Raw genomic sequence first — 26160 nt, forward strand, 5'->3', positions numbered from 1 at the left:
TTGGAGTCGTCTGTCCGAGCGATTGGCTACGAGCCCGAGATAATAACAGCGCAGATTCTACACGGGAAAATGCCTTCGCGTATCAATCAATACTAAACACGCGATGTGCAAAACACAGGTTACCAGAAGAGGGTGCAGTGGCAAACACAAGTAACATGTAGAAGTAAAATATCGCGGATGCTGGAAAACTGAAATAAAAACAAAATGCTGGGAACTCGTGCATTTTAGTATGGTGTAGGGTTTGGCGGTCACATATCTTTTCATACTATGTAAGAAGTCACACAACACCAGGTTATAGTCCAACAGCTTTATTTGAAATCACAAGCTTTCGGAGCGCTGCTCCTTCTTCAGGTGAAGTCACCTGAAGAAGGAGTAGCGCTCCGAAAGCTTGTGATTTCAAATAAAGCTGTTGGACTATAACCTGGTGTTGTGTGACTTCTTACATTTGTCCACCCCAGTCCAACTCCGGCATCTCCACACCATTTTCATACTATAGCAGTGCAGTTTTCCCCAAACTAATTTTTCTCGCATTTTACTGACATGATCCGTCAAAAGTTTCAATTTCCCAGATAATTCGTTAAAGGTGAAAAAGTGTCATGAATTATAGATATGAATATTAACTTGCGCGAACATATTTAATCACTCAATTAATGTATTTTCTCTGGTCACCTATTAAAATAATAGTAAGGCAACACTGAACAGTATTGCATATTGAGGGCATAGTTTTCTTTAGATGGTTAAACTATTTCGGAAAGGAGCGGGTCAGTGCAACTTTGTGCAAGGGGTCGTAACCTAGAGTGTTTGGAGTTCGGTTTGCCGCGCGATCCGCCCTTATTTACTGAAGATGGTTTGATGGTTGGTTGTACTTTTAAGATTCAAATCTTCGCAGCAGCCTCGCCTATTCGCTGGTTTTGAAAAACGGGGATTTGCAGACATGCGCGTTGCCAAACTGTACTTGGAAACTGCAGTATAAGCGAAGCCACCAGGGACGGGCATGGTTCAGTCAGATTTATCAGCCGCCAGGACAACGGTCCCCTAATACGCCGCGCTTCCATCTTCTCTGGTGAGTGAGTGGTGCCTATTGTCCCTTTCCCTTGTCGCGCTCTTCCACCAAAAAGACAGCGAAAGCTGTTAACCAGTGCCAGGGTTCAATTTTAGGCCTGGTCAAAGGAAATGTGGAAGAAAGACCTTGTGTTCTTGCAGTTAGAATCCACCTCCTAATCCATCGTGTTGTGAACCGGGAACATCGCCCATGAGGAAACTGGCATCCATTTGTAGGTATACATGATTTGCTAATATAGCACTTCTACTAACCATTTTAGTGCAATATTTTGAGAGGGAGAGGAGCCGAGGCAACGTCTACTCCGAAAGAGCGTCCTCCTACAAATAAATAACAAAGCATATTGGGTTCATTGAGGTGAAATTGCGGTTACAAAACGGGCAGTGGAGAAAATAATCTTAAATAAAGCATTTACCGTCTAACCAATCGAGTATCTTTTTGTAATAACAGAAAACTGGCTATGGTCGGTTCGCCAAACAACAACATCTTTCTGTGTTCGGTAGAATCCTAACTTGACATTGTATAAACTTCGAACCATAAACTAACCGTAGTCCTAAAACAAATATGAATCCAAAACTGGTGTGAAGGCTGCTGATATGCTGCCCGTTTCAGTGCTCATAGTTTTAAATTAATTTAAATCATAATTATCTAACTACCAGAGATTATTGTACAAGGACACTGTTGTGAGGGGCAATAATTTAGCACAAGAGGCTAAACTACTGCTCTCAATATTTGTTACATTTTTGCCTAACATATGGTTGATTGCTTAAGATTACTAAAGAATACAATGGCCACATTACCAATTCATTGTGTACCTTGGTGGGTAACAGGCATGTTTGTGAAATGAGCTGAGAATCCTGCTTTGAGGTCACTTGAGGGTAAACACAATGGTAGGTACTTGCCTCTAAATGTATTCCAGGGTGGCAGTTTTATTGTTGTTTATTTATTTTAAACTATTACATTACACAGCCCCTCCATTTCATCAAACAATGAATCAAATGAGCTGCCATGGTCTTCTGCATAATTCTCTTGGCATGATCAGTTGTTCAAATGCAGTTTCAGGATATTTTGGGGACCATAGCTTAAGGATCTTCATTTAAGCTGCTGCATTCTGTGATGCCCTATGACATTCAAGACACTGTCAATGTGGACACCATTCTCGCAATACAAAGTTGCAATCCAAGATCTGCCATTTCTGAGTTTTCAATGCCAGCATAACCACATAGGTCTAGCTAGACTCCATTACAGACTGTGGAATTTCTGGTGTTGCTTTTCCACTCCATCCAAATGATCCTGAAGATTCTGCCCTCAGAAAATTCTTCCCCCTATCAGATGCCTCAGAACTATAAACAGCACTAATCACAAATTCTCTGGTGGCTGTTTTCTCCTTTTCCTGTACAGGGATTGACACTTTCTCCTCTGTCAAAGGAAATGTTGAAACAAAAGCAAAATTAACTTCATTATTTGAAACAACTATACAGAAATTAAAATAGGTACAGAAGAAAGTAAATTTTTAAAAAAATCTTATTTTTCATATTAAAATAGGCTTTTCACTTTTCGTAGGGAAGGACCTGGAAAAGATGCATGTCACAGTGACCTCATACATAAATGATGCTTTGATATCTTTGGAATGCATATGTCATTGTAATGCATATTTATCAATAGGAGATGAAGCCTTGCCTAATAGATTTACATGAGTGACTATGTCCCTTCATGTATTAGATTTAGAACTATCAATATTTATATATTTCTAAGTCTTGTTCTGCAGTCATTTAAAAAAAATCCCAGCCATTTCTAAGAAAACAAATCAAATAGTACTCAGGTTAAACTTTCCTGACCCAAATTTCGGTGCACCATCTCCTAACTCTAAAACCTTAACCCGGTACAATTCCACTAAATCTCGATGCTGCGACATGTAAATTTGAGGGAGGCACCTGAATGTTCCAGATGTTTACCCAACATTCCTTATATTAGAATAATAATAAGAAAACAATTACCAGCTAATTGTATTTGTAATTCAATCACCAGGCAGGCGGCACTGGATAACAAATGGCCACTCAAGAGGAAGAACGTTATTTATTTGCTTGTGTTGTTTCTGTGCAAAACTGCTGTTAATTTCCATTTCTCAACCTCAGTTTTGAAACTCGGTATACCTAATCTTGGTAAAATTAATAATTAGGGTCTAATGGTCTTTTCTAGCCACACATTTTTTGATATCTTTTAGTTTCATGAGTCATGTTAGAAATGGAAATAGATTTTTCTAAAATGGCATTACTTCACATACTAAAGTAATGTTTTGTATCAGAAAAATAATGGCTGAGAAAATAGTACTCGAGTTTGTGAATTGCTCTCCAGTTACTGCTTTAAGCAACAATTTGTTTTTGAGAAGCAGCTATTAAAATCATAGTAGTGGAAGTTCCCCTGGTGGTTCAGTAAGTGACAGCAGTATAGACCAAGCAGGCCTGATCATTTGATCCCTGATCAGTGCTGTGTTACAATTCTGAGCCAAGGTGATGGTAGGTTGACTACAATTGACCTCACAGTGCCGCGGAGTTAGGAAAGGAAAAATTGATCATAGGTCGATGTCCAGTGGTTCCTATATATTACATAGAATTATATGGAATGTATAGCACAGAAACAGGCCATTCGGACCAACTGGTCCATGCCGGTGTCTATGCTCCTTACGAGCCACACATACATATGTGGATATTGGATAAGAACAGAATTGGCTGACAATGGTCCACTAGCCTAGACACAAATGAAGAATGAATACTTGGGTGAATTACTGGGTGAGAAGTCGATGCTTTTGAAGAGTTCTCGAGAGAAAATTGGTGATATAGATAAATAAATTCAAGTTAGAAAATGCTGAGTTCTAATTACACGTCACTAGGGTTGCAAAGTTCTGGGAATTTTTAAAAGAGGAAACTTTCCATGGGAATTTATGGGAATTTTTAGTTTTTTTGCACACTGATGGTTTTTGTCTCTGACCCTTATATTATCTTTGTCGTCAAAATAGACATACTGTTCCATACAAATAAAAATAGGCTTTCAAAGCTTTATTTAGGTTATAATTTTGAACTTTATTGAACCCCCACAAAAAAGACCCATCTAAAATAAAATAAAAAGAGCGTCAGCTTATTTAGCCTGTAATTTGTCCTTATTTTGTCCCTTTGAGTCTTCTACTCATGAGTCTTCTGCTCCTCATTGCTCCTCCTGATTCTCTGACTCTGGCTCTGACGTGTCCATTTCCTCCTCTGTGTCAGTGTCTAGCTGTGTGGTGGACACTTCTGTATCTGGCTCAATAAGTTGTAGGTTCGCCCGGATAGCCACCAGTTTCTCCACTCTCTGGTTAGTCAGCCTGTTGCGCACCTTTGTATGCGTATTCCCAAAAAGTGACCAGTTTCGTTCAGAGGCCGCTGATGAAGGTGGGATTTGGAGTATCACCGATGCAATAGGTGACAGGGCCTCAGATGCACAAAGTCCCTTCCACCAGGTATGTGCACTGATATGCTTGCATGATTCCCATATCCCATCCCCATTCCAAAGACCTTGCTTGGTAGAGAACTTTGCCAGACTTCCCAGAACTTTGCCCACATCCAGATTGAGATGGTGTGAGAGGGTAGAAATCACACTGTAAGCGCTGTTGATCTGTTCTCCAGAAAGTATTGGTCTCCCAACATGCTTTGGGTCCAGCATGTATGCTGCAGCATGAATCGGCTTGACACAAAATTCTTGACACGTCTGTATGAATTGAACAATTGCCTTCTCCTCTGCTTTGAGCAGCAGGGATGTGGGTAGGGCAATGCTGATTTGTTCTTTTAAATCAGTAAAAAGCCTGAGAACATCTGACAAGACAGCGTCATCTCCTTCAATCTGAGCAATTGCAGATGCTACTGGTGAGAGTAGTTTAAGGCTGCTAACCACTCTCTCCCAAAACACATCATCCAGCAGTATTTTCTTGATGGTGGTTTGCATATCCCCAGACTGGGATATTGCCATTTCTTGCAGCAACTCCTTACCCTCCAGAAGGCTGTTGTACATTATGACAGCACCACCCCATCTAGTGTTGTTGGGCAGCTTCAGTGTGGTGTTCTTGTTCTTTGTCATTTGCTTGGAGTTGTAGGTTGCTGCAACTACCTGTTTTCCCCTGACATACTTAACAACTTGCTTGGCTCTCTTGTACAGTGCTTCCATGGTTCTCAAACCCATGATGTCCTTGAGGAGCAGGTTAAGCCCATGAGCTGCGCACCCAATAGACGTAATATGAGGGTAGGCCTCCTCCACTTGAGCCCAAGCAGCCTTCATATTCGCAGCATTGTCAGTAACTACTGCAAAGACCTTTTGTGATCCAAGATCGTTGATGACCGCTTTCAGCTCATCAGCAATGTATGTGCCTGTGTGTCTGTTGTCCTTCGTGTCTGTGCTCTTGAAGAACACTGGGAGAGGAGTGGAGACGATGTAGTTTATGATGCCCTCCCCTCGTACATTTGACCACCCATCTGAGATAACTGCAACACAGTCTGCCATCGCTATTGTTTCTTTGAGCTTTCCTTGGACTCTGTTATACTCAGCCTCCAGCAAATAAGTAGACAAAGCATGTCTGGTGGGAGGACAGTATGCAGGGCGAATAACATTGAAAAATCTCTTCCAGTACACATTAGCTGTGAGCATGAGGGGTGAGCCTGTTGCATATACAGCTCGAGCAAGGCACTCATCTGCATTCTTCTGGCTATGGTTATCCATTGTATCAAAGAACCTTCCAAGTGGGCCAGGAGTTGCTGATGATAAGGAGCCTGATGCTGAATGAGAATTGTCTCCATGATGTATATATGCACACACATGATACCAGGTGTGCTTTCAGGACCCATGGGATAATTTGTTTTGTAATTCTGCATATGTTGCAAAATAGCTGTTGGGCAACAGTTTCCTTTATTATGTCTTATTAGCTTATCCAACATTATGGTTTACTCACAACATTATAAAGACAATTGACAGCCTTTAGTTTGTATTTCTGTCTAAATATAGAGGGTAGTTGACCTGAAAAGGCTAGAATACAGCATTTATTCCATGAATAAGGAAGATCAGTAATGGGATGAATGAGAAACGTTTTTCATAGTAAGTTAAATGAGCTCATGATTTAGTCTTTTTTTAAATGCTAATTTTAAGTGATTGTTAAAACCTAAGGCAGCTGTAGTTCTCACAGTGATCAATGTGTGATTGGCTGTGTCATTTTAACACATTTAAAAAAAGTGTAATAATTTAACTGATCGAATGAAAAATAGCTTCACGGGCATAATATATAAAGAGGAAATTCTGAAATTAAAAGAAAAATGCTGTAATTGTACAGCAGGTCGGCCAACGTGACGGACATCGAGCCATGGTTTCCAAGCGTTTTGTTTGCCTAGGCCATGTACATTCCTACTATGGCACAGATAGGAGTCGATAATGTGGTTCTGGAACTTCAAAGAATCAGGTGCTGGCTGCACCTCCATGAAACAGAACTGACCTCATGATGACGTGAAGTCAGCTCATTGAAATATTTTAGTGGCTGCCCCAGTATAATAAGCTTTGATGCGCTAGACAGCACCAAGGTCTCAGGAATGGGATTTTGCAGGGCCGGTGGCTTGCTAAGGGCTGCTAGTGTTTTTGAGTGCACTATTTTTCTGTTTTAGGGGTGCGGGGAGGATGACTGCGGAAGCAGTACATGGGCTTTTTGAGGATAAAGTCCAGGTGAGGAGTTAAGTTGGGTGGTCCCAGTGGAAATTGAGGGTCATCTAGGGGGAAAAACTCAATTTACCTGTAATCCTTGCAGGACCTACTTGCAATGGGCACTGAGCATTTGGTGTTCTTTTCAGCTGCAGCAACTGCATTATGGGGAGCAGGCCTCATTTGTATTGCAAGTGAATCTTGCACCCAGTTGGTGCATATGCTTCTATCATCTGAGAAGCTTCCCACCGACATTTCCTTGCGCTCAGTACACCAGGCACAGAGAAGGCCTCTGGTTTCCATGCCTGATAATATGTGGTCCGGTGCCCAAATCACTGGGCACTGTAGACCGCATTGTCAGCCCTCAAGTTTAAATCCATATTTCTACTAGTTTGCATAAATCGCAGGTGGCTGATACTAACAGGTTTAAAACGTGGACTTTGTCCTCAAAAAGGCAATGCACTGCTACCATTGACATCCTCCCCGCCCCTTAAAACGAGACAGAAGTGGATTTAAAATGTATCCACTAATGAGGTGACAGTGATAATAAACAGCCCTTTTCAAATCTCAAGTACCATGAAATTCAAACAGGTCAGATCAGCAAGTAAGAAAAAAAGCACAAATAGGATCTAGTTGAGGGCCAAATTGCCAGCGTTGGGGTGGGGGGGAGGTCAAGTGTGGCCCATAGGCCATAGTTTTTACACCCTGACATAGAGCATTCTAGAGCAATTTGCAAACTGTCATCAGAAAACTTAGGATCATGCTTCTCTGTTTCATGGTTTATCCCTTCAATGGAAATTAAATTACACATTTTATTAGCATTTCAAATTACAGCAAATGCAGAGTTTTGTATCAATAGTTCTCACTCCTACCCTCAACATTACAGGGTAGAGTTTCCGCTTTAGGCGCAATTGGCAATCCATGTGCAAATTGCATCTAAAGTTACGCTAGTTTTGAGAAGCGTTTTCTTTTCCTCAAGTTTTTGCTGAAACTCATTTGCATATCGCCGAGCATAAAATCTGCCATTAACCAGCACAATCTGGCAGTGTTTTAGAATCTTTTTTTTTCCAAAAAAAAAATTTGCTTTAAAAAATATTCCGTGATGTATTTAAGAGGGTATCTTGGTGCAGTTTGATTAACACAGTAAAAAATGCGTTCATCAAAAAATAAACATTTTTAATCAGTGTCTAGTCCACCACCTGTGAGTAACCTGATTTTAAATAACTGAAAATAACTTTAAAAAATCTATACAGAACCATTTGCTAGCTATACTGGTGTATGGTAGTCAGTTCCTTAGTAAATTAAAAGAAAATTATATTCGAAAGCTTTGAAAACGTGCCTATTAGTGTCCATGTGCCTAAAAAATAAAGCTTAATTTTTGGAGCCTCCTTGAAGGCCTGTAAATGAGCGCAATTAATGGAAACTCCCAATGGTGATTAATTCCATCTGGGGGCGTGGCCAGTTTTGTGGGCGGGTCTGGCTTCCAGATGCTTTTTAAACTAGCGCAAAAGATCGCGGAAACTTGATTTGCGCTGAAGGTAATTTGTGCTTAAAATTCCGTGATCTTTTGTGCTGGTTTGACTGATTTCAGGTGAATTGCGCCGAAAAAACTACCGCAACCTAGCGGAAACTCCTGTCCTAATTGCTTAATTTGAAGAGCTGTGCAGTGCTTTAAATTAAAGGAGGAATCAGCAATTTAACAGTAGGAGCCATTAATTATTAACCATGAAACTTTAAGTATGGTTCTCTGAGACAAGCATCCTAACTTGGTACAGTCAAAAGAATATGATTTTTTTTACCCCATCCTCTTTACTTTTGAGCACGGTGACTCTGCTAGGTGTAGAGGAATTGGAAACCTGCTCTTCACAGTCCCAGAGGGATAGTTGGAACACCGCAGCTGGTCACAGCACCCTTGGATTAGGGAAGGAACAACTGGCTCTTTCTCCCTATTACTGTTTCCTACATTACAACAGTGACTACACTTCAAAAGTACTTCATTTGGCTGTAAAGTGCTTTGGGACATCTTAAAGTCATGAAAGGTGCTATATAAATGCAAGTCTTTCTTTCCCCTCTCCTGCTGCTGCAAGTGTGCTTATGTGGATTGTGTGTAAGGATAGGATTCGGTTCAGCTGTGATGCACCCATGGTTGATTAGACTCTCAACACTCACGAGGCTTCCATCTGAATAATGTTTATTTGGGCAAGGTACTGGAGGATACGGAGTGCCTGTGGAACCATAAAGAGTCAATGACTTTAGGGGAAATGGGATGGAGAACATAAACTGGTGCAGCAAATTAGCAAGAGAACAAAACGCTAACTTTGTGCATACCCAGGAGTTGAATGTCCATAGTGGTTAATGTCTATTGTGGCTTTTTATATGAATGAAAACATAAATGAAACAGATAAATCTGGATTGTGTGCCAACAAAATGGAAACACTGGATCAAGGTAAGTGACATTTAAAGGAAAAAGAGCTGCTTGTTGGGATCTGTTGCATCTCAGTAGACCAAGGACACTAGACATGGATCTTTATACTGAAGATAGAAGAGTGAGAGATCAAAAGTAATTTTTGTGGGCAACCTCAATTTACCAGAGATAAATTGGGAGGTCTGTAACTGGAGTAAAAGGAGTGAAGAGTTCTAAACATGATATTCGACTGTTACATGTCACAAATGGTTAAGGAATCCACATGGGAAGGACATTATTAGACTTGATGCTACATAACCAGCAGATGGTAGAGGGGGTTACAGTTAAGTGGTTTAAAAACTGCAGTCATAGCATGATTGAGTTTAGGGTTAGGCTTACGATGGAAAAGAGAGCACTACAACAGAAACTGTAGGAAGGCATATTTTGAGGAGATGATAGAACTAAGGGCAAGATTTTCTTTATACACAAGATGTGGTTAAATTGCAAATGTGTTTAACAGGTTTACGACCTCACACAGGGAGACAGTGGTGGAAGATAGCCTGTTTGGTGAAAGAAGTGACTGAGGGACAGTGGTGGCAGGACCGCTGTCTTTAGGGTGCTTTGCGTGCTGCAACATCGCTGATCTTGCACTGATACTCGGCGTATTGTATGGCATATTATATCATTTACATATATTGTTGCAATCGCAGTGCACAGCGCATGATATATTGGCCTGGATTTTGCTGTACTAATAAAGGCGACGCGCGCTATTATTACAGGGTAAAACTGACAACAACTTCTGGCGTCTGCACATGCGCAGTTAATTGCGGAAATCCGGAAGTTGCGTTCAGTGATGCCCTGCTCCTCCACGGGTTTTGCCGATGGAATCTGCACAGAGATCACTGTAATGGTGTGAACCTGGGCTAATTACCACTAGTCTCACACTAAAGACAGACGGACTGTAGCGGTGCAAGAAGGCGGCTCACCACCACCTTCTCGAAGGCAATTAGGGATGGGCAATAAATGCTGGCCTTGCCAGCGACGCCCACATCCCATATAAACAAATTAAAACATTAAAAAAAAAATTTGGGCCTGTGTAATCGGGAGTAACTGAATTTTTAATGGTGTAATAAGTGATAATTACTGTTGAACAACTTCTCTGACCCAGAAAAATTAATTTTACAAGTGGACAGTCTCATTTCCGCGAAGAAAATTAATGTTGCAGATTAAAAAAAATATCTTTTAGTTTTTTTTCCTCATCTCTCTCCCTTAATCCCATGTGTAGGTCCTAATCATTGTATAGGAAGCAAAATAATGATTTAAATGTAATTTATGTTTCCTGTTTTATACTTCCTGGCTTGGACTCTGCGTGTCTCAGTGAAGATTCTTCAATCTGATTGGTTGAAGAGCCTCGCTGTTTCATGTCCTGCTCACAGACACCACAGATCCCCTGTAGAGGGCGCCGCACTGGATCAAACGCCTGATTACTAGAAATCTCCGTTGACAAGCCGGCCAAGTCTCTGGGCAACTGTACGCAAGGTGAACAACGAAAGCCATTCCTTTGCCACTCACAGCAAAATACGGACCAGTGAGTACACCAAAGTAAAGAGGTGGGCCAATACTTCTCAATTGGCTGCTGGTTACATTTAAAACATTTTTGCAGTGCTCACAAATGGAACTTTTTCCATTTCAGGCATTCAGTGTCAGCATGAAACATGTCCAGGTCGGGTATAGCATGGCCAGGTGCAGAGTAAAGCTCTTCTTACTGTGCCGCAACAATATCCTACTGCACCAATGTAAGATTTTTTTTCCCCCCCACCAGCCAGTGTTCCCCCAAACTTTTTGGGGGGGGTATGCAGACCCTTTAACGAGCTGTGCGGCCTATTTAAAATATTACGCATGCGTGAAATCTCCCATTGAGATACCGACAAGTGGCCTGTGCAGGGCCCCTATTCAGCTGCGTGTCCGCACAGTTTAGCAGGAACATTACCACCAGCCATCCTGTGGTGAATTAGCACCATGTCCATTAGGGATTGGATTGAGACTACCCAAACGCATTCACACACAGCCACCAGACAGAGGAGACTGGATTTTGAGCCAGATCCTAGAGGTGAAAGGTGAGTGTTTAACATACCGTAACACCTAATTTTCCTTGGGGAAAGTGATACTGCTACCGAGAGAAAGATATAACTAGAGCAAGATTAAAGGGCAGAATGAGACTACTCCAGGATGCAGCTTTGTACGTCCTGCTTCAGAAAGTCATGTGGATAAAGGGGCTCCTGTTTAGAGTGGAGGAACATTATCCAGTTAAGAGCAGCACCAACCGCTTGAATAAGGTTGCTGAAAGAGTGAATGCTGCCTCATCTGTGCACTGTGCCTGTGAGCAAGTGAGGAAGAAATGTGCTGATCTCTGCAAGAATCCCAAGGTGGGTGCGCTGACACTTTGCCGAATTTAGAATTTTGACTAACAATGTTTATAGCAACACTTAACTGTAAGCTTGGTGGCGCATCACAGAGGGAGAATACATAGCACCTACTTTCCAAATGCATAGGCATGCCTGTGTTCTTGCAGTGCAGTCTCTATTGCTTCATTACTGCAGGGTCAATATCCTGGAATTCCCTACCTAACGTCATTGTGAGAGTGCTGACACCGCAAAGACTGGAGCGGTTATTGTGAGTGTGTATGTAGTGTGAGAATAGAATCTGGGCTTGACTTTTAATGATCTTCTCTGGTTATATAGCCTGATATATAAAATACATTGAAGAATGAGTACTTGGCAATGGGATGAGTGTTGCCAGTGCCATACCCCCAGTGTGAATCAGTCCCTTCAGGAGAGGAAGGGACAAAAATCAAGTTGTGTTCCTTGTATAAACACTACCAAGAATATTTTAGAACAATTTGTTCTACTTTTCACAACTATTTACTGTCACGACAATGTCTTTCTATAAAAAATTTTGAGGGCCATACAAAAGAGTTACCTTGAGGGTTGTGTTATAGCTGGTAAACTTGAAGGTGCATTTAGCTTTTTCTCAGGGTGCAAGTCATTTCTATCAACTTGTTAAATTATATTAGCTATAAGCCATGAGTGTTGCTTTTGATTAAGCATGGCAACTACTATTAAAAGACAAAAAATATTGAATGCATTATTAGTTTATTATCTGATAATCTTTACTGACCTTGCACACAATTTCCATCATATTAAAAAATATATACAAACTGTTCAGACAACTAAATCAAACTCTGAAATTATTCCAAACTTAAATCTCATTCAGTGTCTAACCATTGTTTTTCAAGGAAGATTATTTTTTGAGATAAAACCTTTTACAAAATTTGAAATTAAAAGTCCCATATTTTAGATGAGTTGGACTTTTAAGGGACTGTTGATATTTTCCACATTCTTTTGTATTCTGGTTTGGAGTTCCTCATGAGATTATGCTGGAAAAGATGATGATCCATGTTCGTTTCCAAATTGCAGCACCCTAATCAGAACTGAAAGTAATTGGAGCGATTTCAGCCACATTAGAAAAATACCAGGAAAAAAATGTTTCCTCCGTTTTGATCCAGAGCGTGAACATAGGTCGAAAGCTCAGTCAGAATGGTACAAATAAATATATGTCCTCCCTGGGTGATATTCCTAACAATGTTGTTTTACAGTATTCCTGGGTAGGGCAGGGTGGAGGTTTAAACTTTAAACTAAAAGTGATGTTTCCCTTTAACTAAACTGCACTACTAGTTAGTTCTCTGAGTGGTTTGTTGTAACAGATAACATTGCATATAGGTGTTTTTTGTCATGTCTGGAAGAATTATAACAAATTATAGATTGGAGTAGACAATCCTGAGATGAGAATCAGAATTGATATGTACATGTTAATGAAGCTCTTACACAATTATATATTTTGCCATGTAGCAATTTTATTTTTGTAAAAGGAAACAAATGTTTTTGAAGATTAACTATTTAAACATTTAAGATTTACATATGTCATTACTTTTCTAATTAAATGTGGTATGATTTGGGACTAGGTTTCATTCATTTGATAACATTGGGATACTACAGTATAATCAAAAATTCAGTTTGGCGATGCTGTTCAATTAACCTGTTTGTTTGAAATATCGTGGATGTAATAGTCTGATTAAATTTATCTTTGATGGTTGCAATTAGAGACAAAGCTATATTTAACATTTAGTACCAAAACTTGATGGTAGAAGTCAGTTTGTAATTAATTGGTATGCTCACTTGCTCTTTGGTGACCTATGAAAAAGACAGTTTTCCTCCTTTTGCTCTTTTTATTCTTATAATTCTGGTCTTGTCATTACTCTCAATGATTCTGTCCCCTACATTTTCCTTCAACTGCTGTGGATAAATATGGTTACTCTTCTACTAATGAATGTGGTGAGACTCATGTAGTCACATTTGCTGTGGTGGGGAATGCAGATTATAAATGGCAAAGCAGCATCATCTCTTCTGATGCACAATGCTTCTGTTACATGCAAAAGTGATGAAGATTGGAACTTTGATCAAGGAGTGGATTTTCTTTGACAATCCTTCAGGCCTAAATCACTTGGTAGGAATACACACAACTACAGTATCATTATTTGCCATTTGTGCATTGAATAAGACATAATCCCTATAGATCCAAGCCAATGCCTTCTAGGCCTGCCCAATAGGAAGCAAATGTGAATGTAATATCTGCGGGACATGGGCAAGTCAGAGAGGTGAAGTATTGACTGCCTGGATCTTGGGGAACACTGGACAGTCTGGGACCCATTCCTGGAACATAGGAACATAAGTAAGAGCAGGCGTAGGCCATACGGCCCTTTGAGCCTGCTCCACCATTCAATAAGATCATGGCTGATCATCGACCTCAACTCCACTTTCCCGCCCGATCTCCATATCCCTTGATTCCCCGAGTCCAAAAATCTATCTATCTCGGCCTTGAATATACTCAAAAGACTCAGCATTCACAGCCCTCTGGGGCAGAGAATTCCAAAGATTCACAACCCTCAGTGAAGAAATTCTTCCTCATCTGTCTTAAATGGCCTTTCCCTTATCCTGAGACTATGCCCCCTAGTTCTAGACACTCCAGCCAGGGGAAACAACCTCTCAGCATCTACCCTATCAATCCCCTTCAGAATCTTGTATGTTTCAATGAGATCACCTCGCATTCTTCTAAACTCCAGAGAGTATAGGCCCAATCTACACAATCTCTCCTCATAGGACAGCCCTCATCCCAGGAATCAGTGAACCTTCGTTGCACCGCCTCCAAGGCAAGTATATCCTTCCTTAGATAAGGAGACCAAAACTGTGCACAGTGTTCCAGGTGTGGTCTCACCAAGGCCCTGTACAATTGTAGCAAGACTTCCTTACTCTTATACTCCAACCCTCTTGCAATAAAGACCAACATGCCATTTGCCTTCCTTATTGCTTGCTGTACCTACATGCTAGCTTTGTGTTTCTTGCACGAGGACACCCAAATCTTTCTGAATGCCAACATTTGAAAGATTCTCACCATTTAAAAAAAGATTCTGTTTTTCTATTCTTCCTACCAAAGTAAATAACTTCACATTTCCCTACAATATACTCCATCTGCCACCTTACTGCCCACTCACTTAATCTATCTATATCCCTTTGCAGACTCTGTTCTCCTCACAGCTTACTGTCCCTGATAGAACGGATTCTTTTACCCTCAGTCTGGTTCAGCAATCACTGAGTCGAATACAACCGGAGAGTTCAAACGATTTATTATCCGCGGAGTCTTACTCTGATATATTGGCACCGACTCCTGCAAGAGTCTGACGAATCCAACAGAGTAAGCAATTTTTCATACAGCGTGCTACATTATTATACCTGCATTGAGAAAGCATTAACACATCGTACATTCTGCACCAATCCTGAGCTGTGCACGTATACTTTTAATTTGATTTCCTGGCCTGGCAGTTCGAGCTGGGCAAGCCACATTTTACTGAATGGGTTACAGCTAAGTAAACATCACGGTAATGCGTTTGCGATCATGGTAATGCGTTTACGATCACCTATTGTCTGTATAACTTCTGCACGCCGCCCTACATTGTTCCTTATCAGCAAGGTGTACCATCGTGGGCGTCAGCCACATTAGCAGCTAAAGATCAGGTTAGCCTTTTTATTTTACTTCTTTGCTGCCTTTACAGTTTCTCGTTTCTTTTCCATTGACCTTGGTATTCTCATCCCACCTAGCTTTGTATCATCAGCAAACTTGGATACATTACACTCGATCCCTTCATCTAGGTCATTAATATAGATTGTAAATAACTGAGGCCCCAACAATGATTCTTGCGGCACCCCACTAGTTATAGCCTGCCAAACTAAAAAAGATCCGTTTATCCCTACTCTCTGTTTTCTGTCTGTTAACCAATCCTCTATCCATGCTACTATATTACCCCCAACCCCATGAGCCCTAATCTTGTGTAATAACCTTTTTATGTGGCACTTTATCGCATGCCTTTTGGAAATCCAAATATACTACATCCACTGGTTCCCCTTTATCGAACATAAGAAATAGGAGCAGGAATAGGCCACTTGGCCCCTCAAGCTATTCAATAAGATCATGGCTATTCTTGGGCTCAAAGCCACTTCCCTGCCTGCTCCCCATAACCCTTCACTCCCTTATCTTGCAAAAATCTGTATCTCCACCTTGACTGTATTTAATGACCCAGCCTCCACAGCTCTCTGCAGCAGAGAATTCCACAGATTTACGACCCTCCAAGAAATTCCTCCTCATCTCAGTTCTAAAAGGGCGACCCTTTATTCTGAAACTATGCCCCCGAGTTCTAGATTTCCCCACGAGGGGAAACATCCTCTCTGCATCTACCTTGTCGAGCCCCCTCAGTACCTTATATGTTTCAATAAGATCATCTCTCATTCATTCTTTAAATTCCAATGAGTGTAGGCTCAACCTTTCCTCATAAGTCAACCCCCTCATCTCTGGAATTAACCCAGTGAATCGTCTCTGAACTGCCTCCAATGCAAGTATATCCTTCCTTAAATAAGGAGACCAAAACTGTACGCAGTACTCAAGGTGTGGTCTCACCAATACCCTGTACAATTGTAGCAGGACTTCCCTGCTTTTATACTCCAACCCCCTTGAAATAAAGGCTGACATTCCATTTACCTTTTTGATCTACCTGCTAGTTACATCCTCAAAAACTCTAATAAATTTGTAAAACACGATTTTCCTTTCATAAAACCATGTTAACTCTGCCTAATCATGTTATGATTTTCTAAGTGACTCGATAACACTTCCTTAACAATAGATTCCAGCATTTTCCCGATGACTGATATCAGGTTAACTGGCCTGTAGTCCCGTTTTTTTTTCTCTCCCTTCTTGAATTACATTTGCGACCTTCCAATCCGCTGGGGCCATTCCAGAATCTAGGGAATTTTGGAAGATCAAAACCAATGCATCCACTATCTCTTCAGCCACCTCATTTAGAACCCTAGGATGTAGGCCGTCAAATCCAGGGGATTTGTCAGCTTTCAGTCCCATTAGTTTCTCTAGTACTTTTTCTCTGCTTATATTATTTAAGTTTCTCACCCTCATTAGACCCTTGGTTCCCTTTTACAACACAGGCTCTTCCCACACAGATAACAACTACCTTTCCAGGAAAGTCCGAGCGAAGCCACAAACTAACAAGAACCTTCCAGTGCTCCACAAAAAACAATGCTTGAACCTTACAAAGCCTCTCGCCACATTTGTAAGAACCTTGATGCCGTTGACCCAGCCAAATCCCAGGGACCAGTGTCAAATTAACCTTACTCCCAAACAGTGCATTGTTACCATCATGTGCACATCATACAGACTACTCTTCTGATGTATTAAACCGTGACCCACCTGCCCTTTCAGGTGGATGTAAAAGACCCTATGGTACTATTTGAAGAAGAGCAGAGGAGTTCCCCTGATGTCTTGGCCATTATTTAACCCATATCCAACACTGGCAGAACAAATTATATGGCCAATTATCTCATGACTGTTTGTGGGACCTTGCTGTGTATAAAATGGCTGCCGGGTTTTCGTACATTACAACAGTGATTATACTTTGAAAATACAACAACAACTTGCATTTATATGGCACCTTTAACATAGTAAAACGTCCCAAGGCGCTTCACAGGAGCATAATCCAGCAAAATTTGACACCTAACCATATGAAAAGATAAGGTCATGTCTATTTGCAACACCAGATTTCTGATTGGTCCCCTTGGAGGACAAGGCATGCAGCAGTTTATCTGGAATGTGTAATTAGATCATGCCTGCCTAAGTAATCAAGTACTTTGCAATATATAATTTGAGCCATTCACTGATTGCCAGGCTCCAGCAATGGCTCACGCTTGGGTGCTAGGACCTTCTCCTCCACCCCTCTGAGTTTCTAACTTTTTCCCTCCAAGTTTCTGACCTCTTTCCCCCCCCCCAATCAGTTCCTGACCTCTTTCCCCCCCCCCACCAGTTCCTGACCTTCCCCCCCCCCACCAGTTCCTGACCTTCCCCCCCCCACCAGTTCCTGACATCTCTTCCCCCCCCACCAGTTCCTGACCTTCCCCCCCCCCACCAGTTCCTGACCTTCCCCCCCCCCACCAGTTCCTGACCTTCCCCCCCCCACCAGTTCCTGACCTTCCCCCCCCCACCAGTTCCTGACCTTCCCCCCCACCAGTTCCTGACCTTCCCCCCCCCACCAGTTCCTGACCTCTTTCCCCCGCCCCCCCCCCCCCAGTTCCTGACCTCTTTCTCTCCCCCCCCCCCCCCCACCAGTTCCTGGCCTCTTCCTCCACCCCCCCCCCCCCGCACCATTTCCTGACCTCTTTCCCCCCCCCCCCCCGCACCAGTTCCTGACCTCTTTCCCCCCCCCACACGTTCCTGACCTCTTCCCCCCCCCCACACGTTCCTGACCTCTTCTCCCCCCCCCACACGTTCCTGACCTCTTCTTCCCCCCCCCACCAGTTCCTGACCTCTTCTTCCCCCCCCACCAGTTCCTGACCCCTCTTTCCCCCCCCACCAGTTCCTGACCCCTCTTTCTCTCCCCTCCCCACCAGTTCCTGACCTCCTCCCCCGCTCAAGTTCCTGACCTTTGCCCCTCTGAGATCCTGACCTCCTACCCGCTCCCTCGGGTTCCTGTCCTTTTTCTTCCCCAGCGCCCAAAAGAGAAGCAGCGGTTTAGGGAAGGAATTCCAGAGTTTAGGACCTCAGCAGCTGACAGCATAGCCGCCAGTGGTGGAGCGATTAAAATCAGGGATGTGCAGGAGGCCAGAATTAGAGGAGCGCAGATCAAGGTTCCCTATCACTTCTTTTGGGTGTGCAGCCCTTTTAAGTGGCTGCACGACCATTCACAGTTTTGCACAATTTAACAGTGGAAAAAGCTGTTCCCGGGCTGTACGGGACCGGCAGAGGGCTGTGCAGCTTAGAGGGAAGGTTACCGATATTTCAAGGGTTGTAGGGTTCGAGGAGGTTACAGAGATAGGGAGGGGCAGGGCCATGGAGGGATTTGAAAACTAGGATGAGAGTTTTAAAATTGAGGCATTGCTTAACTGGGAGCCAATGTAGGACAGCGAGCACTTGGGTGATGAGTGAATGGGACTTGGTGCGAGTTAGGGTACGGGCAGCTATCAGGACTGTCAAATCGGACACTATTTTTAAAAATCAACTTAACCTTTGACATACTTTAGCAGCAAAGCATGCAACATTGGCCATAGCAGGAAGAGGATATTGCACTACATTCCACTATGAGGCAATTTAATTTGAGAGGTACCATAGTTATCGTTATACTGAGACCACGGTCAGCTAATTTTTTTTTTACTTGGGAGTATTTATCGTTGCTCCCAGCCTAAGTGCAGACCTTTTCTCTTTATACTTTTTCTTATCAATGTTCAGGATACTTGGCAACCTCCCTTTGCATTCCAGACTTTAAATATGATATCCTTTCTTCATGTAATAAAGTTTATGTAAACAATAGTTTCCTTTTGCTGAGTTAATACTCTGGTATAAGTACCAATTACCACCAGTTGCCCTATCGCAACACATCCTTCTTGCTGTCAATTGTTGTTCAATCATGTGGATCTGCTAACCACGAGTCTGGTTATTAGTCATTCTTAGAACCCGGTCACCTTCCAAGTCTGTCTATCCCATCCTGTAGTGCAACAATCATAGAAACTTATAGCACAAAAGGAGGCCTTTCGGTCTGTCGTACCTGTGCTGGCTTTTAGAAAGAGCAGTCGTGCTTAGTCGCATAGCCCCATTTTTTTTTGTCTGTAACTCTGTAAATTCCTCATTCTCAAGTACCTGTCCAATTCCCTTTTTAAAAATATTTATGGAATCAGCTTCCATTAGCTTTTCAGGTGGAGCGTTCCAGATCCCGACAACTTGCTGAGTGGAAAAAAAACTCCTCTCCCATCTAGATCTTTTGCCAATGATTTTGAATCTATGACCTCTGGTTATTGGCCCACTCACCAGAGGGAATAGTTTTTCTCTATCTACTCTATCAAAACCTCTCAACATCTTGAAAACCTCGATTAGGTCACCGCTTTACCTTCTCTGTTCCAAGAAGAACAGTCCTAACTTTTCCAAACTCCTCATAACTGAAGCCCCTCATCCCTGGTAACACCCTCATAAACTAGCTCTGTACCCTTTGTAAGGCCTTTACATTTTTCCTGAAGTTTGATGCCCAGAATTGTGCACAATACTCCAGCTGAGGCCTAAGCAGTGATGTATAAAGCTCCAGTAAGATCTCTGCTTTTATATTCTATTCCTCTATTTATAAACCCAAGTAATCCATATGCTTTTATAATCACCTTATCAACTTGCCCTGCTACCTTTTTAAGGATGTGTATATGAAGACACCAAGGTCTCCCTGATCATCTACACTTTTCAAAATCGTGCCTTTTTATAGTATATACTGTCTTTCCATATTAGTCCTCCCAAAAGGCATCACTTCACACATCTCTGTGGTAAACTCCATCTGCCATGCTTCTGCCCATTTCACCATCCTGCCTGTGATCCTGAAGCCTATAACTATCCTTATCACTATCTGCTGCTTTGCCAAGTTTCATATCATCTGCAAACTTTATAATGCTGCTCCCTACACCCAAGCCTAGGTCATTTATAAAAATTGAAGAGTAATGGAACAAAACTGACCCTTGAGCGCTTCACTGCAAACCACCTCAGAGTCTGAAAAACATCCATCCACCACCACTTGTCACTGAACCAATTTTGTATCCATACCACGACTTTCCCCTTAATTCTATGGCTTCCATCTTCTGAATAAGCCTCCTGTGTGGCACTTTGTCGAATGCCTTCCGAAAGTCCATGTATACAACATCTACTGCAGTACTTTGATCAACCTTCTCATTTAATCTCAAAGAATTCAATAGTTAGTCTGACACGGTTTGCCTTTAACAAGGCTCTCCTTGATTAACCCACGCCTTTGCAAATGAAAGTTTTATTTTTTGTCCCTGATAATGGTTTCCTTTCCCACCACTGATGTCAGGCTGACTGGCCTGTAGTTTCCTGGTTTATCCCCCTCCCCTTTCTTGAATACAACATTAGCAACCCTCCAGTCCTCCGGCACTACTCCTGTATCCAATGAGGATTGAAAGATTGTGACCAATGCCGTTGTTATTTCTACCTTTGCTTCCTTCTGCAACCGAGGATGCATTCCATCTGGACCAGGTGACTTACCAACTTTCTGTAATGCTAATCTTTTTAGTACGTCTTCTCTATCTATTACTATCAAGTCCATAACTTCCCTCCTCTTAGTGTAACCTTCATAACATCCGCTTCCTTTGTGAAGACAGACGCAAAGTACTCATTTAATACTTTAGCTGTGTCCTCCACCTCTACATGAAAATTTCACTTTGGGTACTTAATAGGCCCAACTTTTTCCCTAGCTAACTGCTTACACTTTATGCTTATAAAATGTTTTAAGGTTTAATTTTGTTGCCTGCTAATCTTTTCTCAATTTTTCTTTGCCTCCCGTATTAACTTTTTCAATTCCCTCCCTGTACTTTTGGGTTGGTTAGATGGGCAGAACAGTGGCAAATGGAATTTAACCCTGAAAAGTGTGAGGTGGTGCATTTTGGGAGGACTAACAAGGCATGGGAATACCCAATGAATGGTAGGACCCTAGGAAGGTCAGAGGATCAGAGGGACCTTGGTGTGCATATACATAGAACCCTGCAGGCAGCAGGACAGGTAGATAAGGTGGTTAAAAAGGCATATGGGATACTTGCCTTCATTAGCCGAGGCATAGAATATAAGAGCAGGGAGGTTATGATGGAGCTGTACAAAACGCGAGTTAGGCCATAGCTGGAATATTGTGTGAAGTTCTGGTTGCCACACTATAGGAAGGATGTGATTGGAGAGCGTACAGAGGAGATTCACCAGGATGTTACCTGGGCTGGAGCGCTTCAGCTATGAAGAGAGACTGGACAGGCTGGGATTGTTTTCCTTGGAGCAGAGAAGGTTGAGGGGGGACCTAATTGAGGTGTACAAAATTGAGGGGCATAGATAGGGTAGATAGAAAGGAACTTTTCCCCTTAGAGGGGTCAATAACCAGGGGGCATAGTTTCACGATAAGGGGCAGGAGGTTTAGAGGGGATTTGAGGAAAAACTTTTTCCACCCAGAGGGTGGTTGGAATCTGGAACTCACTGCCTGAAAGGGTGGTAGAGGCAGGAACCCTCAACATTCAAGAAGCATTTAGATGAGCACTTGAAACGCCATAGCACACAAGGCTACGGACCAAGTGCTGGAAAATGGGATTAGAATAGACAGGGCTTGATGGCCGGCACGGACACGATGGGCCTCTTTCTGTCCTGTATGACTCTGACTTTCCATAATCTTCCTGGTTATTAACTGAATCTTGCTCCTGCCATTTGTCATAAGCCTTTTTCTGTTTTTATTTTAACTTTTATCTCCTTTGTCATCCAGGGCACGTTAACTTTGGATGCACTACCGTTTCCCTTCAAAGGAATATGCTTAGTTTGTACCTGTGTCAGCCGTAGCTCAGTTGGTAGCACGTTCGCCTCTGTCAGAAAGTTCGGGGTTACAGGGACTTGAGCACAAAAATCTAGGCTGACACTCCAGTGCAGTACTGAGGGAGTGCTGCACTGTCGGAGGTGCTGTCTTTCAGATGATATAAAAGATCCCATGGCACTATTTTGAAGAAGAGCAGTGGAGTTATCCCTGGTGTCCTGTATTGAAGGATAAATATTTATCCTCAATCGGCATCACTAAAACAGGTTATCTGGTCATTATCAGATTGCTATTTGTGGGAACTTGCAGTGTGCAAATTGGCTGCTGTGTTTCCAACATTACAACAGTGACTACAAGTCCAAAAAAAAAGTGCTTCATTGGCTGTAAAGCGCTTTGGGGCGTCCGGTGGTTATGCTATATAAATGCAAGTCTTTCTTTCTGAACTATCTCTTCCTTGAAAGCCCTCCATTGCTCTGTTACTGCTTTACCCTGTAATTGCCTTTTCCAGTCTACTTGTGCTAGTTCCCTTCTTAAATCACTGAAATTAGCTCTTCCCCAGTTGAGCATATTTAGCTTCGATATTTTCTGGTCTCTTTCCATAATTACTTTAAACCAAATTATGTTGTGGTCACTGTTAGTTAGATGATCTCTTACTGTAACACATTTCATTTCCCAGAACCAGATCCAACACTGCTTTTCCTTCTTTGTTGGACTGGAGACATATTGATTGAGATGTACCCAATTTGTTTTACCAACCTCAAAACTCCTATCACCTTTCTAACCAGAGATTCCACTTTCTTATTCATTCACTCACTCAAAATACATCTGTTTAAATCATTCCCTTACATACAACTGCAGAACAGTAATTAGGCACCAATTAGTTACTTTAAGACATTATGGCTTATGGATCATATTTTCGCAAATAAAAGTTAAAAGTTGCACTATATAAAACAAAGTCTAGCAATACTAAACTAGCAGATTCCCTCGCCAATCAAGTCAGCCACCGGATTTATACTGCTGTTCTGATTAACTATTTTCATACTGGTCTATTACAAGCTGTATATCATCCATCAAAGTCCTCCTGTATGAGTAAGCAAAACAGATCTGGGAATAGCAAACACAATAAAGCAGGAGGATGGTGTCAATACACAAGTATTGAATGTACAGGCCCCACATATTTCCACAGTACTTTCAATACTTATATTGCTGACATTAAATTGGTTAAATTATTGTATAAGGGCGGGTCTGACAGATTCTTAACCACCTCATCTAAATCATCTGCTTGAGACAACGACGGTAGGAAATAGACACCTAAAGGCTCTCATTGACCCAATTGGTTAATGCAGGACTGTCGAGGGGATTCTTTACCGGCTAAGCAGGTTCTGAGAATGAGGAATGGTTTCCATAGAGAGCATTGAAGGCCCAGGCATATATGCCTTTGTTGAGACACTGACAGATGTAAATTTTCCATCTCAAAGTGTAATAAAATCACCAGGATTATACCTGGGAAAACAACACTACTTCTTTCAGTCTCTTAGGATGGCTTTACCACTTTCTCCTGTATCATATTTCCTATACTTTGTCAATTGGTGGGGAAACATTTCCAAGTGAATGTACCTTTTAATATAACATGCTGTCTATCATCACGACTGCTTATTTCTACCTCCACATAATTTGCCTCTGCCCCTTCCTCACTCCCACCATTTCTGAAATCCTTAATGCTTTTCACCTCTAGACTTGATTTCTCCAACATCCTTTTTGGTGAACTCCCCCTCCATAAATGCCAACTTGTCCAAAACTCAGCTGCTTGTATCCTCTCTTGCACAAAGTTCTGCTTACCCATCACTCCTATCCTCCAACAATATTGTACTTAAAATCCTTGTCCTCATCTTCAAAGCATGGCCTCAACCTGTTGTCTAGAACCTCCTTCAGCCTTGTATCCCCTCTCACACTCTTCAATCCTCTGACTGTCACCTTGCTTGCATACTTCCTCCCTTCACCCAACTATTGGTGGCAGAGACTTGACTGTACCTTCTGCAAGTCTCCTTAAATCCCTCCAAATTAAACAGCTTTCTTAAACAAGCTTTCATTCACTTCTAACTCTCCAGACTGGCTGTTCCTTTTTTATTTCCTCCCTGTTTTTCCTATGTTAAGTCACTATACAAATGCACATATTTGTATTAAATTGTGACATTTTAATGGGGAAACTTGAGATTTAGTTATTAATTGCTGATGAGTTTTAATTCTTTAAATTGCAGGCAAATATGGATCATTTTGAGGAGGACTTAACTTGTTCCGTATGTTACTCCATCTTTGAAGACCCTCGTGTGTTGCCTTGTTCTCACACATTTTGCAGAACCTGTTTGGAGAACATCATTCATGAATCAGGAAATTTCTCCATTTGGCGACCTCTGCGAATCCCACTGAAATGTCCTACTTGTAGAAGTATTGTGGATCTTCCTCCAGTGGGCATTGGCTCATTACCAATAAACTTTTCACTGATGGGAATTATTGAGAAATACCAGAAAGAAGAACACCCAAAGACTCCTACCTGCCCAGAGCACTGCAGGCAACCTTTAAACATGTTCTGTCTGTTGGACCGTAAATTGGTATGTGGTTATTGCTTAACAGTGGGCCAGCACCAAGGCCATCCCATTGATGATCTCCAGAATGCTTATATTAAAGAAAAGGAGACATATAGCAAACTTGTTGAACAGCTCACTGATGAACGCTGGGCAGAAGTATCCATTTTCATTGAACAACTGGAGCACCAGAAATCACAAGCTGAACAAATCATTCAACAAGATAAAGAAACAGTCGTCCAGTATTTTGAGGATCTCCAAAAAACAATGGAAATCAAAAAGCAAGCTCTTTTGGCTGCTTTAGATGAAGTCACCTTAAAAATTGCCAGTGAATATGTTCCACTAATTCAGAAAATGAGAACACTGAAGGAAGAACAACATGACCTTATAACATTCAGTACATATGTAGAAGAAGAAAAGGATCCCTTGGCCTTCCTTGAGAAAATTCACATCTACCGTCAGCGGGTGAATACTTTGATGAAAACACAGCTCCCAGTTATTCGCCCGCTGAATATACAGCCACGAGCAGGACAATTTCTGATGGAGAAATGGTCAAAGATTACAGTTGGGCATATTGAAGAAGCACCAATCCCACAAGTGAAACATTGTTTGGAAAATCACTGGAATAAAGATCTTGCAATATGCATCAAGCGAATGAAGGGATTTTCTCAAAGGTTTAAGTCGTGTGTATTTTTAGCACTACTGTTCTTTCTAACCATCCTTTGTTTGAGCATTTTGCTCCAGGATTATTGTGTTGATTTGTTAAATGCCACAGTTATCAATCTCCCACAGGTGAAAATGGTATGCGATACAGTAGTAGAAGTTTGTGCTGGGCTTCATTGTTTGAAGACAATGTTACAGCATTCAGTACAATCACTGGTTAATTTTTTCTGCCAACTGACGGCTTATTTTCCTTGTATTTATCAAATATTTGGTTTTCAATTAAGCACTCTTTTTCAATATGCTTCAAACAGTTTACAGAGTTTACTTTTATCAGAAAATCATGAACAAGCTTAGCTGAAAGGTGAATTACTCTTTATCTGTATTAGTCATTTGTTGACTATGTAGTTTAGAGTTAATTTGCTGTACACAAACATTAAGAGGTTAAGCTTTGTTTTTAATTGTTTTTAAAGGAAGGAACTAAATAAAATCCTTTACTATGGTGTCATCCTCAGTTGCTTCAGCTGAGGGTTGATGATAGGAATGGGTAAAGTTTACTACTTTCAACAGCCAGTATTAGTATCAAGCACTTCCAGTTTTTATTATGTAAGAAGTCACACAACACCAGGTTATAGTCCAACAGCTTTATTTGAAATCACAAGCTTTCGGAGCGCTGCTCCTTCTTCAGGTGAAGTGGAGAAATGCATAAAGACACAGCTTATATAGTCAGAGAATCATGTCAGATGTTTACAGGTAA

General features: G+C 41.7%; 1 protein-coding gene across 3 annotated transcripts; it reads left to right on the plus strand.

Moving 5' to 3' along the window:
• Positions 1 to 874: 874 nt before the first annotated feature.
• Positions 875 to 26017, plus strand: trim59 (tripartite motif containing 59). 3 transcript variants are annotated; one of them, XM_085990414.1, is made up of 2 exons: positions 875 to 1063; positions 24420 to 26017. In XM_085990414.1, the coding sequence occupies exon 2, from the start codon at positions 24426 to 24428 to the stop codon at positions 25758 to 25760; it is 1335 nt and encodes a 444-aa protein (XP_085846540.1). In that variant the 5' UTR covers positions 875 to 1063; positions 24420 to 24425; the 3' UTR covers positions 25761 to 26017. The 3 variants fall into 3 exon arrangements, with proteins under 3 accessions (XP_085846540.1, XP_085846538.1, XP_085846539.1); XM_085990412.1 differs by lacking the exon at positions 875 to 1063 and adding an exon at positions 5217 to 10780; XM_085990413.1 differs by lacking the exon at positions 875 to 1063 and adding an exon at positions 5218 to 10758.
• Positions 26018 to 26160: the final 143 nt, after the last annotated feature.

This window comes from Somniosus microcephalus, chromosome 6 (assembly GCF_052327205.1).
Source record: "Somniosus microcephalus isolate GS21.2 chromosome 6, FLI_Smic_1.0, whole genome shotgun sequence".
Classification (NCBI taxonomy): Eukaryota; Metazoa; Chordata; class Chondrichthyes; order Squaliformes; family Somniosidae; genus Somniosus; species Somniosus microcephalus.